Source organism: Colobus angolensis, unplaced genomic scaffold (genome assembly GCF_000951035.1).
Source record: "Colobus angolensis palliatus isolate OR3802 unplaced genomic scaffold, Cang.pa_1.0 Scaffold257, whole genome shotgun sequence".
In the NCBI taxonomy this organism is placed as follows: Eukaryota; Metazoa; Chordata; class Mammalia; order Primates; family Cercopithecidae; genus Colobus; species Colobus angolensis.
In genome coordinates this window covers 1,590,843-1,605,499 of record NW_012115788.1, presented here as the reverse complement: position 1 = coordinate 1,605,499, position 14,657 = coordinate 1,590,843, and the positions used below count along the sequence as shown (strand labels likewise).

General features: G+C 40.6%; 1 protein-coding gene across 1 annotated transcript in view; it reads left to right on the top strand.

Annotated features, from left to right (window-relative positions):
- Nucleotides 1-14,657, top strand: part of PCSK5 (proprotein convertase subtilisin/kexin type 5) — a gene marked incomplete at its 5' end in the record, with an annotated part of 476,836 nt that overhangs the window by 29,286 nt on the left and 432,893 nt on the right. The window contains one exon of the mRNA XM_011947042.1: nt 12,664-12,768. Coding sequence (XP_011802432.1) covers nt 12,664-12,768 — 105 coding nt within the window. The remainder of the gene's footprint in view (nt 1-12,663; nt 12,769-14,657) is intronic.

Below are 14,657 nucleotides of genomic sequence, written 5' to 3'. Positions count from 1 at the left end.
AAAAAAAAAAAAAAGGAGGTGGGGTCTCTTTCTGTCACCCAGGCTGGAGTGCTGTGGTGATGAGAGCTCATTGCGGCCTCAAACTCCTGGGCTCAAGCGATCTTCCTGCCTCGGCCTCCCAAAGTGCTAGAATCTATCACATGTTTTTAATTTAATGCTCACATCTTCTCTACTCTGAATCTTCTCCTTTAAGAATAAAATGGGTTATTTAAAATGCTATAGAGCTCAAGGCCGGGTGCTATGGCTCATGCCTGTAGTCCCAGCACTTTGGGAGGCCAAGCTGGGTAGTTTGCCTGAGCTCAGGAGTTCAAGACCAGCCTGGGCAACATGACAAAACCCTGTCTCTACTAAAAATACAAAAATTAGTTGGGCATGGTGGCACACACCTGTAATCCCAGTTATTCTGGAGGCTGAGGCATGAGAATAGCTTGAACCTGGAAAGCAGAGATTGCAGTGAGCCGAGATTGCACCACTGCATTCCAGCCTGGGTGACAGAGTGAGACTCTGCCTCCAAAAAAAAAAAAAAAAAAAAAGCAACAGTAACAACAACAAAATTAAAAAATGCTATAGAGTTCAAAATAGCCTCTGTTTACCAGTATGAAAAAATGTTGGCAATTCTGAATCTGATTATACCATACACATTCAAATACATATTTTCTAAATTTTTTTTTGAGGGGAGAGAGAGCTTTTGGAATCATTAATGGAAGGCATAAAAGAATGAAACATGCCAGTTATGTTAGTTTTAAAATAAAAAAGTGATTAGAGATTTTTTTCATTTAAGCTTATTTTAATTAACTAGGTAGGAATATTTAAATGGAGATTGCAGGATTCAGGGTAAATGTTTCTATTTCTGCTGAATGAGATGGATGAATTGGAACAGTAGTTCTTCACCTTGACTGCATATTAGAATCACCTAGATGGTTTTTAAAAAGAAAAGTACCGATGCCCTGGCCTTAACTCAGACCCTTAAGTCAGAATCAGAATCTCTGGGGCAGGTAGGCGGGAGTCAGGGGGTCGGTCCTTTGGCATGAATACTTTTTTTTTTTTTTTTTTTTGAGACGGAGTCTCGCTCTGTCGCCCAGGCTGGAGTGCAGTGACCGGATCTCAGCTCACTGCAAGCTCCGCCTCCCGGGTTCACGCCATTCTCCTGCCTCAGCCTCCCGAGTAGCTGGGACTACAGGCGCCCGCCACCTCGCCCGGCTAGTTTTTTGTATTTTTTTAGTAGAGACGGGGTTTCACAGTGTTAGCCAGGATGGTCTCGATCTCCTGACCTCGTGATCCGCCCGTCTCGGCCTCCCAAAGTGCTGGGATTACAGGCTTCAGCCACCATGCCCGGCCGGCATGAATACTTTTTAAAGTCCCCATAGAATTCTAATGCATAGACAGCGTTGAGCATCACTGAACCTAAAGTGAACATATACTGTTCTAGGCGGTAATTCTAGCAATGTTTTCACCTATAAAAATATGTACTATTTTCTGTTTGTTTCCATCTATGTGGCAATGCTTCAGGTTCCTGAGATGATGGTACAGAAAGGAGTGCAGACCCCATTTTCAGACATGTGTTCTTTCTCTCAGCCTCTCTTGGGCTCTCTGTTTCATTTGTGTGCGTGTGTGTATGTGTGTGTGTGTGTGTGTGGGAAATGTGTGTCTTAAAAACAGGTGGGATAGCTTAAATATTAAACAATAATTTCTGTAAGTTTCCCCAGAAATTACTTACAGATGGGTTTTGAAGAAATTTTCTTAAGAATAGCTGACTATAAATAGCAGTAATAAATGCTCTTATCTGAGGACTAGAGTACATGGGTTATTTTATATTAAGGATATAATTACTCATTTTGGACAAAAATGGATTGAAGAAAATAACAGCGTAATGTCATTGCCAGGTCATTCTTAAATAACTGTTATAAACGTACTGTAAGTTGAATGTTGAACCCAGTCCTTATCTGTAGTGTGCTAATATGAAAATTTATTTGAGTACTCTTGGGAGAAATGTTCTAATTCAGTAGAGGACATATATTTCAAACTCACAGTTGACACCATGGAGTTGGCAGAATCAAGTCAGGACATTATCTTCATGTCAACAGGGACTGTGTTTTGTTCACTCTATCTACAGTGTCTTTGGATCATTGCTTGGCACATAGTACACACTCAGTTAATGGATGAATGTCTGATAGCCTGTAAAAGCATTGGTAGGGTACAGAAAATGAAATTCAACCTTTGACAGAAATATAGATTTCTATCATTTACATGTACATTAAAAGAATTAAAGTACAGACTGGAGGAGAACCAAGTTAAAAAGAGTTCCCAAGGATTATTTATTCTGCTAAAGTATTCTAATTTTAAGCTACTTTATTAGAAGTACATTGCCATGGGAGGTCATGGTGTCATGGAGTCCATCCCGGCTCCACCTTACCTGGAGTTGAGATGTGTTATGGTCTGGGCTCCAGGTCTTCTGGGGAGACATTACAGATGGCTTGTCTGGGGGAAGTAACCTGCAAAAGCTTGTTACATGAGAAAAAATGGAGAAACTTTGAGTTTTGGCCAGAAACAAAGAAGACCCAGTAGGGATCTGTTGGCTGTCTGCCATGTAGAAGAGGGATGATGCTATTGGGTTGTTGCCTTGAGTAGTCAGTGGACCTGGGCTAATTATTGGGAAAAACTTTCTAACAAATGGGCTGCCCCACAAAATGCAGCACCCTAGCCAACTGGAAGGAAGGATTTCTGCATCCAGTGGGGAAGGGCAGACTAAAATCTTATGAAGGTGTTTTCCAGCTCTGAGATTTTGTGATTTGCTTTGAGGCAAATCTCATGTCCCTTGTGGATAGTTGGACAGACCATCAGATTTTCACATGAACCTGGGAAAATCTGGTGTTTATTCAATTTGCTGTGTCTTAAGTTTCCTTAGTGAAAATGTTGTATCTGCTTCTTACCTGCTCAGGATTCGTAATCAAGGTGTTTTTGATTACCTGCTAGTAAGGTAAACTATGAGGACTTAAATTCTTCTGTACTCTATTCAGGTGGTTTTAGAATAAAATAACGAGGCCTCATATTAGTGAGGGCAAGGAGGTGAGACAGGTTGGGGATACTATGTTAGTATACCCATGCAATTGAATGTGGCTCTACAAAACCCTTTGAGTAAGTTTTAAATAAAATCAAGGTATTGTACCTGGAAAAAGCATAGATTTTTGGAGTCAGGCTGACCTGGTTTCAAATCCTGGCTTGGACACTTCTTCACTTGGGCATATTACTTAACTTCTTTTAGGTTTAGAGTCTGTTTCCTTGTGCATAAAATTAGAGTAATTCTCCCTCCTTTGGAGGGTTGTTGGGAAGGTTAGACATAATATAGGGAAAGCATTCAGGAAGTGGGAATGTTTATTGGTAGTCATGTTAATTATACAGTGGCTTTGAATACATAAGCCATTTACTAGTTCTATTTTTCTAGGTAAATTGCTTCATTTTGGACTTCAGTTTATTTTGAGGATTAAACAAGATCAAGATTATGTGAAAAAAAGTGCTTAGCAGAGTACCTATATTGCTATAGCTATATTGGTATAACTATTTGGAAGCTGATAACCAAATACCTGAGGATTCCTGAAAATTACGAAGAATAAAAAGGCACCAATTTCAAATGGTCATTTCCTTTTCCTATGGGTGTCTCCTAAGGTACTACTTCTACCTTGTGTTAGGTTCCTATTGCTGCTGTAACAAATTACTACACACTCAATGTCTTAAAACAATGCAAATTTATTATCTTGCATTTCTGGAGGCTAGAAGTCCTAACCAAAAATTGAGATACTGGCAGAGCTGTGCTCCTTCAGGAGATTCTAGAGGAGACTTCGTTTCCTTGCTTTTTCCGGCTTCCAGAGGTTGTCTGCATTCCTTGGCTTGCTGGCCCCTTCCGCCATCTTCAGAGCCAGCAGCATAGCATTTCCAAATCTTTCTCCAGTCTCTGCTTCCATCTCTTTCTTTCTGACTTCTGCTTTGGTTATCACATCTCTTTCTCTAATTGCTGCCTCCTCTTTTCTTTATAAGGACCCTTGTGATGTTATTAAACCCCATCTCAAGATCCTAACTTAATCATACCTGCAAAGATAACATATTCATAAAGATAACATATTCATAGGTTTTGAAGGTTAGGATGTAGACATTTGATGGGGAGCACTAATCAGCCGACCACATACCTGCATTTCATAGAGATTAGACATCTGAAATTATAGCAATTATACATCTTTTCTTGAGCACCCTGATTTAAAAATATCTATACTGTAGTGATTTTGCTCTGAATTAATGCCCTCTAATGCCATTCTCTGAACAGCTCAAAGCTGAGTCTGAACCTGAAGGAATTTAGGAAGGAATCAAGGATTCTCTGAATGATTGATTTAAACCTAAAGTCTAAGAAAAATAGCTTTTGTGTCATTGTGTGGCATTCTACTGCCTGTTGCAATAGCATTTACAAATCTTGGGTGTTAGGATGCTGTGCTTGTTTTGGAGTCAGGCTGACATGGTTTCAAATCCTGGCTTGGACACTTTGAGGTGAAGGTATGCCTTAAAGATACTTTATTGCCGACATGGAAACACTAATGTAAGTTCTCTGGGGTCAGCAGTATTAACCAGGTATGAAGGCCAGGATTCTTGCCCCCATCCCCCGCCCCCCGAGAAAAGGAATGAGCTCTCTCTTACTCTTGGAGATACTTGGCAATCTCTTTTTGCATCTGCTCAAAGTAGTTGGAAATATTCCTAGAAAATATTCCCTCTCTATACAACTCTTAGAAATACAGCTTGCTGGACAGCAGTTGAGATCTCTGGGTAGCTGTAGCTTTAAGTTCATCCTTAGAAACTTTGTATTTCCAACATCTTTTAGAGTAGTTAGGAGCATATGCTCTGGAATTAGGCTGCCCACCATCAATCTTAGCTTCATCCTTTAACTGTGTGGCCCTGGGCAGGTTCTTACACTCTGTGAGCCTCTGCTGTCTCGTGTGTAGACCAGGGATGATGATAGCCTGCTGATACTACTGTGAGGCTGCAGTGAAGTAATAGCTGGCTTGTACTCCATAAATATTAGCAGTTCATCAGATTGCTGCATTCCCTTGACTTCTGACTTACTATTTTAAAATTAATAGCCTTGTTATAAGTATGATTGTTTGTTTAGGGATTTGAAGAAGTCATTAACTGTGATGGGATGAGGGAGGGGACTGAGAAATATAAAGACAGACTTTGATGATTATGTAGTTATTGGTGATATATTCTTAATTTCAGATATATTTTTTATTCATTCACCATTTATTTACTAAGCATAGAGCATATGCCACATTATATGTCAATGATTTACCCAAAAAGAGCTATAAAAGAATGAGCAAGAAACTTTCCCTAAAGTTTAGAGACATGCCCACTGTTATTTTGAGTTCCTCAATGCCAGGGGCTATTCATTCATTGCTTTATTCTACTCATTTATTGAGTGTGCCTGGCACTGTTAATAGGAGCTGAGACTAATCCAGCAGTGAATAAAATAAAAATTTCTGCCCTTATGGGGCTAACATTCTAGTGGGGAAAGACAATAATAAATGGGTCACATAAAGAGAAATATATATGTTATATGGGGATAAGTGTTCTGGAGAAAAATAAATCAGTGTATGGGGTATGCCAGAGGGGCAACAGTAACTTTAAACTGGATGGTCACAGAAAGCCTCCCTAAGAAGGTGGTCTTTGAGAAGTGAGGAAGTGAGTTCTAGAGACTTCTGGAGGAGCATTTCAGCTGGAAGGAAGGAGGTGCAAGGGCCCCAAGATTGGGAATGCTCTTGGTGACGAAGGAAAGCAATCGTGGCCTCCTTCTCATGGATTCTCCTTTGAATATTATGGAGTTTAGAACACAGAAGGCAAGTAGTTACAATTATTTTAACATTCTCACATTTAGCCAAGTGCTAAGGAAGCATCACACTTAAATTTTAATGAAAACAGTATCTCATGCACTGCCTCTGTAACTTTCTGTCTAAATCAGAAATGCGTTTAACAAGTAGAAGTTTCAGACTTTTCAGTTTTGAGTATTGGAAAGAGGTTGGTCAACAAGAACCATGGTCCTGATGACTTGGTTCTTCCCCATTTCACCTGAGCAGGTAGGAACAGGTAGGTGTGAGCTGGAGGACACATTCCAGCTCCACATCGTGGATTCTTTCATTTCTCAATCTCTAAGTCACTCTGTGGATTGCAAAGAGATAATCAGAATTCAGAAAAGGGGAATTTATAACTTTTTGAAATCACTGGTTATTGAGGTATAATTTACATATCCCAAATGCAGCCATTCCTGTATATAGTTGGCTGAGTGTTGACAAATGTACATACCCAGTGGTGTGCTGGTAAATAGTTAACTGGCTCTTCATAGAGAAAAGAAAGCCCTAATTTGTGACCTTCGCCAGTTTTTTGTGATGTAAATACTTCTGTCCTTGTTGATGTTAAGTCATCAACCTGCTGTCACTGAATAGGGTGCTGGGAAAAGATGTGTTTGGATGTTGGAAGTTGATGAGGAGGAGCTGTTTCCAGCACACACCTTTGCACTTATTACCAATGGGATCACCATCATAATCAAAATGCAAAACATTCTCAGCATGGGGCTCCAGGCATCTCCCAGCCTGTTCCCACTCCACACCCAGGCTATCACTGATCTGTTTTCATTCACTATACAGTAGGTTTATCTGTCTTAGAATTTTATGTTAATGGAATCATAGTATGCACTTTTTTGTGTTAACATATTTTGAAATGTATTCATGATTGACTGTTCCTCTTGTTTTCCATTACTGGGTATAATTCCATTATATGCCATATGATCTTTATTTTATCCTATTATATTCTATTTTATACTTTATAAAAATAAGTTATGGTACATATATTTTTTCATTCACCTATTGATGGACATTTGCATTGTTTCCAGTTTGGGGCTACTATTAAGAAAATTCTGTGAACATTTGTGTATAAGTTTTGTCTAGAAATAATGTTTTAATTTCTTTTGGGTAAATACCTAGAGACAAAATGTCTAGATCATGAAGAGAGTGTGTGTTTCATAAATGGCCAAATGGGTTTGCAAAGATGTTGAACAGTTTTATACTCCTATTAGCAATATATGAGAATTCTCATGCCCGACAATCTCATTAAAACTTGGCATTGCCTGTCTTGTTAATGTTAGCCATTCTAGTGTGTGTGCAGTGCTATTATGATTTTAATTTGCATTCGAGCATCCTTTCATGTGTGTATTGGCCATTTGTAAATCTTCTGTTTTTCCTCTTTTTTTTTGAGACAGAGTCTTGCTCTGTCACCCAGACTGGAGTGCAGTGGTGCCATCTCAGCTCACTGCAAGCTCCGCCTCCCGGGTTCATGCCATTCTTCTGCCTCAGCCTCCCCAGCAGCTGGGACTACAGGTGCCCGCCACCACACCCGGCTAATTTTTTTGTATTTTTAGTAGAGACGGGGTTTCACGGTGTTAGCCAGGATGGTCTCGCTCCTGACTTCATGATCCGCCCGCCTCGGACTCCCAAAGTGCTGGGGATTATAGGCGTGAGCCACCGCACCTGGCCATTTGTATATCTTCTTTCATGAAATGTCCATTCCAGCTTTTGCCCCTGTGGTTAATTCGTTTGTAGAATGAAGGTAAACTACTTTTCAAAAAGGAGGTACAGAATTTGGAGGAGTCTAGAATTTGAGGAAGGCAAGAGGGAAAACCAAGCAGAGAAGCAGCCCAAGAGAAGTGACAGGTTCCTCAAGGGGGCCACAGTGCTGGTGACCCCAGTGCTTCATAACTAGTGACCAACTGTCCCTATTTCAGCACTGAAAAATCCTATGTCCCAGAAAATTCCTTAGTCTTGGGTAAACTCTCTGTGGGGGTCGGTTAGTCACCTTTCAGAACTAGGTATGAGGAAGCTGCAAACTCTGTGCCATTAGACTGGTGAGGGGTTTCGCTGCATGCTCATGTGAAGCCGCCAGTGGTGAATGATTTCTAAAAGGCCACACAGCTCCTCAGGGGCAAAGCCAGTGTAACACGTGGATCTCAGCTCTCTGTTCAAAAGTCATCAGCTTGCTTGTGATACGAAAATGTAGGAACATTGGGAAGGCGCCCTCCTGCTGCTAGAAAAAAAAGTAAACCAAAAACTTCAATGATTATTTTTTCAAAATAACAGGCTCTGTGAACTCATTTATTTGGCTCAAGTTTTAATTTTCTCATCAAATGCAGTTGTCCCTGAAAGAACTGAAACATTGAGTCTACCGGTCATTTATTAGTATAAAATACTTTACAACGCCTTTCCTAAGAACACACTTTGGTTCTGGAAAGGATAGAGATAGGAGAATTATTGGTGCAAGGGTGGCGGGCTACCACTCAGGAAGAAAAAGCACAAAAACTTGACGGAATCAGGAACAAGAGATGAAATTCATTGACTTAGAGTTGTGTATAGAGTTGTGTTAGTGTGTGACTGTATAGAAGAGGAGCTTTAGAGGGCTAAGAGTGAAGAAATTATTCTTTCTTTCCTTTATGTAGCTAGCGTTAAGGAAAAGGTTGGGCTTTGCACTATTTGCTATTGATTTTATACTTCATATACTCCTGTTGTTTCTGATTTATTTGTAAGATATCCGCATGTTAGTTAAATATTGCTTCTTGTTTTAGTCCTTGCTGCTATTGACTAATGTAACTACCATCAGCTTTTGTTTTACATTACCCTGGAGAAGATAGATGGAATGCCTGCTTATAGATAATATCACTGCTCTTTTTTCATACACTGCCTTTCTATTGAATAACTTCCAACATGTTGTGACACTTTGCTTCTTAATATTTATTAAATGCCCAACAGTATGCTTGGTGCTGTTGAAAGAATACAAAAGATAATTCTCGTCAATAAGGAACATGCATATTAATAAATGAGAGAAATAAACATGCTTATATATATATATTCCTAGAAGGTGATAGATTATTTTGTTTAGATGGGGCAGAATAATTGAACTAAGGCACTTTACCCTTTAACTGTTGTCTTGCAAACAAAATGAAACAAAATAAAGGGTAGAGATGTCTCAACCCACAACTTTCAGAACCTTGGAAGAGTTGATACTGCGTTAAGGTAGAACTAAACCATTTTTGCTGAATTTAGCCTTGATGTGATAATTCTTTGATACTCATACTAGAGATTTTGAGCTGCATGTAGCTCTACTGTATGTGGTTTTAGTAATTTAAGTATTCTGATATTTATTTATTTATGTATTTATTTTATTTATTTATTTTTGAGACAGAGTCTTGCTCTGTCGCCAGGCTGGAGTGCAGTGACATGATCTCAGCTCACTGCAACCTCGGCCTCGCTGGTTCAAGCAATTCTCCTGCCTCAGCCTCCCGAGTAGCTGGGACTACAGGTGTGTGCCACCATGCTCAGCTAATTTTTGTATTTTTAGTAGAGATGGGGTTTCACCATGTTGGCCAGGATGGTCTTGATCTCTTCACCTCATAATCTCCCCACCTCAGCCTCCCAAAGTGCTGGGATTACAGGCGTGAGCCACCGCACTCGGCTGGATTCTGATTTTTAGGCCATTCATTCAGCAGTCTTTAGTGAGATTCTATCCTGTGTTGAGCCATGCACTAGGAGCTGGGAATAAAATGGTGAGCAAACAGATGTGTTCCTGTCTCAATAGAACATATGGGTTGATGGGGACACAGGCATTAAACCAGTAATTGTACTAATTAAGGTATAACTAGAGGTGCATATTCTTTTGATTCTATTAATATGAGATGGTATAATTAATGACACTGGCCTCGCCTGGGGAGTTTTGGAAGACTTCCTACTTGAGATGAGACTCGAAGTAGGAGGAAGAGGAGTTCAGTCGGAGAGGGTGGAGGTAGGGGAGGTGCCACAGGTGGAGGGAGCAATGAGGGTGACACAGTCAAGGAATGGAAGGAAGTCCAGCATAGCCAGTGTATTAGTCCATTTTCATGGTGCCAATAAAGACATACCCAAGACTCGGCAATTTACCAAGGAAAGAGGTTTAATGGACTTACAGTTCCATGTGGCTGGGGAGGCCCCACAATCATGGAGGAAGGTGAAAGGCACGTCTCACATGGCAGCAGACAAGAGAAGAGAATGAGGGCCAAGCAAAAGGGGTTTCCCCTTATAAAACCGTCAGATCTCTCTCTCTTTTTTTTTTTTTCCGTCAGAGTCTCACTCTGTTGCCCAGGCTGGAGTGCAGTGGAACAATCTTGGCTCACTGCAACCTCCACCTCCCAGGTTCAAATGATTCTTCTGCCTCAGCTTCCTGAGTAGCTGGAATTACAGGCATATGCTACCATGCCCAACTAATTTTTGTATTTTTAGCAGAAACAGAGTTTCACCATGTTGGGCAGGCTGGTCTCGAACTTCTGACCTCAAGTGATCCACCTATTTTGGCCTCCCAAAGTGCTGGGATTATAGGTATGAACCACCATGCCAGCTGATCTCTTGAGACTTATTAACTACCATGAGAACAGTATGGGGAAACCCACCCCATGATTCAATTATCTCCCACTGGGTCCCTCCCACAACATGCGGGAATTATGGGAGCTACAATTCAAGATGAGATTTGGGTGGGGACGCAGCCAAACAATATCAGCCAGAGTACAGAGAGAACACTGGTAAGTGTGATTTGAGGTGAGGCCAGAGAGAGGCTGGGCCAGACCACGCAGGCCCCTAGGTCAGAGGAGGAGAATGGTCTATTCAGTGAGTTAGATGAAGCGTATGGAATAGTTCCTGGCACAGTGTGAATAAAAGTTTAATACAATATTATTATTCTGATTTACTTTTTAAAACTAGATTATGAAATATTATTAATTGTTGACTGATGCTATTTGTTTTAAGGGCAAAGGGAATCCACTAAAGGATTTTAGGCAGGGGTAGGACATAGAATACAGCCGGATTTGTGTTTTGAAAGCTTCATTCCAGCTACTGTGTAGAAAACAGATATGAGAGGGGGTTGTTCTGTGAGGATCTTCCTTATGGAGATTCTGTTTCTTTCCATGAGAACTACTGTATTTACCAAAGAGAGCTCTTGACAAAAGTTACAGGAGATGAAAACTCTAAGCTTCTTGGGATTTTAAGGTTTTCTTGTAAAGGATTATGCAACCGCTCCTGAATTCTACCCTTAGTCCTCTGGAATCTTAAAATGGGCCTGTAAATCCCTCCTTAAAACACTCCTGGAGGCTGGGGCTGGCATCTGTGCCCTCTTCCTCATTGTTCGCTGCTGCTTCAGAGTCCAGGATCATTGAGATGAGAAGCTTCCCCGCCTGCATTCCCCACTTGTTTTTAGAGTCCAGGATTTCATCTGTGTAGGTCAGAGCAGTTTCCACTTGAATAAAAAATGTGAGACTTAGACTTTCTTTCAAATCTTAATGATGAGACGTTTAATTACTGTGTAAAGCCCTAGTGAGGACATGATTTCTAAATAGCACAGAAATCGAGTGGGATGATGGTTGAGAACGTGATGAAAAGAAGGGAATGAGAAATGAAGCTTTTATCTGGAAAAATTAACCTGGGCCAAGACTTTTTTTTTTTTTTTTTTAAATTAGGAAAGTTGAACTTTTGACTTGTCCCAGTTGGAAAACTTCCTGATGATAGTCATTATTTTAGGGCAGAGCCATGGATGTCCTGGAGAAACAGCTACTATAGTATTTGCCCAAAGTATGTGAGCGTCAAAGAATGGAATCTGGGTGCTGCAGTGGTCTTGGAAATTAACTAGCCCAAAGTCCAATTTTATAGAACAGGAAACAGAGACTTAGTGTATGTTGTTTAGCTCTGGTGAGTGTCAGCTGGAATTAGAACCAAGCTCTTCTGTCTTCAATGCGTGGTTCAGTTTTCATTCTGTGATCTACATTTTATAATTTGCTGAGAAAATATGGTTGGTTGAGGTTTTGCTCGTTTGCTTTTCCAAAGTGGACAGGGGCTCATTTTCAAAGCCATCCTAAACAGATCTACCTGAGGAAAGGTGTATGTAAATGGGAGGACTGGAATGTTAAAGAAATGGGTAAGATAAAGTAGAACCAACTGTCTTTATACAGGAAACTTAGCTGATTGGTAGGATGTATGATTTTTGTCTTGTTTTAGAAATTGCGATTTTACTTTTAGTTTTGCACAAAATGAATAAGAGCTATATATTTGTACTGTCTACAGAAGTCAGAAACAAACCGAGTCATGTTATCTTCGTGAATGATCAATTGCTTAAGACATATTTCAAATTAACTATATAAATAATCTAACAAGGTCCTTCACTGTACATTTCTCAGAGCAAACAAAATGCAATGTGTTTTTATAACTAGATAGCTATTTGATTTTTTTCCCCCTCTTTCCCACATTTGGGTATAGATTGATATAGAATTACTTAAAATGCTGCATATAAATTAAACATTAAAAGGAGATTGGAGAGGCTAAGCTGCCCCATTATAATCTTTAGTTCCGCAGTCACTGCCTCAAGGACACTCCATTTCATATCACATGTCCTTCTTTAGAAAAGTGATCACCAAGGTTCAGGTAACATTTAAGCACAGCCAGCAGTTGCATAATTTATGGACCTTTTTCGTTTTGTGTTCCTTTTTAAATGAAAAACAGGAAAACAGAAGATGTTTTTCATGCATTAATGTCTTTCTTTTGTTCTTTCCTTCCCACCCTTCCTTTGCAGATAGGGGCCCTGAAGGACTACTACCACTTCTACCATAGCAGGACGATTAAAAGGTCAGTTATTTCGAGCAGAGGGACCCACAGTTTCATTTCAATGGAACCAAAGGTAAGAAGAACCAGTTGGGTGGGGACCAAGAAGCAAAGCTTCTGCATTTTTCATTGGTGATAACACACTAGGAGCTGATAACCAGCATGAAGACTCATATTTCTAGAACTGTCATATTATCCTTTGGTCTAGTGTCTTTGCTTCCTCTTTAGACAAAAATAGGCAGTGGCTTGATTTTTATTGATGTGCCACTATCATCCTAGTTGTAGAGCAGCCCGGGGGTATCCATAGCTGTGGGTTCTCACGGAGAAGTGAGAGGGCCTAGGGAGTGGGGAAGACAGAGTTTGATTGAGAACGACTGAACTGTAACAATACCGTGCCTTTATAGCAGCATGATTTATAATCCTTTGGGTAGTATGTTTATTGCGGCACTATTCACAATAGCAAAGACTTGGAATCAACCCAAATGTCCATCTGTGACAGACTGGATTAAGAAAATGTGGCACATATACACCATGGAATACTATGCAGCCATAAAAAAGGATGAGTTTGCGTCCTTTGTAGGGACATGGATGCAGCTGGAAACCATCATTCTGAGCAAACTATCGCAAGAACAGAAAACCAAACACCGCATGTTCTCACTCATAGGTGGGAACTGAACAATGAGATCACTTGGACTCGGGAAGGGGAACATCACACACTGGGGCCTATCATGGGGAGGGAGGAGGGGGGAGGGATTGCATTGGGAATTATACATGATATAAATGATGATGGGTGCTGACGAGTTGATGGGTGCAGCACACCAACATGGCACAAGTATACATATGTAACAAACCTGCACATTATTCACTTGGACTCGGGAAGGGGAACATCACACACTGGGGCCTATCATGGGGAGGGGGTAGGGGGGAGGGATTGCATTGGGAGTTATACATGATATAAATGATGATGGGTGCTGACGAGTTGATGGGTGCAGCACACCAACAGGGCACAAGTATACATATGTAACAAACCTGCACATTATGCACATGTACCCTAGAACTTAAAGTATAATAAAAAATAAAAAAAAGAAAAAAAGAAAAAAAACAATACCATGCCGTCTGCCTATTTGCATACAGATCTGAGGTTACTGTATGAGCTCCACAAAAGGAGGGTTTTCTTCCAGAACCCTTAGGTCAGGGGTACAGATCACTGTGAATCCTCGTGATTTTACTTGGCATTCATAGACCCACACCACTGGCAGCCTCAGGACTAGACTGTGTCTAGAACAGGTGGGATACTGAGCACAGAAAGGGGAGAAGCTGACTCCTGCTCTTGGGGCCTCATGAGGTATCTTTCTTGCGCCAAGTCCTTTTGGGTTTTACAGACAACATAGCCCTGGGAGAGCCTAGAAGCAAGCATGCTATGCCTAGGTTCTCCCGTTTTAGAGAAGTGGGGCAGCACTGAAATGGGAGATGGGAGGCTGAGGGTTGTTAGGGACAAACTAATAGCCGACAACTAAGACTCTGAGGTCGAGTTAAGTATCTGCCCTTATTCATTAAGTTGGAGGAAGGAATGGAGTTTTGACTGAGAACTAATTGGCCTCTCTGACGTGTCAAGTAAAGAAGAAGAGGGCGCAGCTGTACCAACTTGCCCTAGTTCCTCAGTGGGCTCCCTGTTTATTCCTGATTGTAGGATGGTGTTGCTTTTTTCCCCTCCTTATGATTTGGGTTTGCCCTAAGAACTCATTTTCAAATAAACTGGTAGATAAGTCCCTACCAGTGTGCATAGCAATCTCATCTAGATATCCTTGAAAATTATATTCCTTATAAAGCAGAAAGGCCCCTGTGAATTAATATGCAAATGAGGTTTGCAATATTGCATCTTGCCCTCAGTTATGTGCTGTAGTTAGCCTTGTTTAATTTTTTTCTGGAATATTATGACACAGTGTTCGTGATTGTGAAATTGTA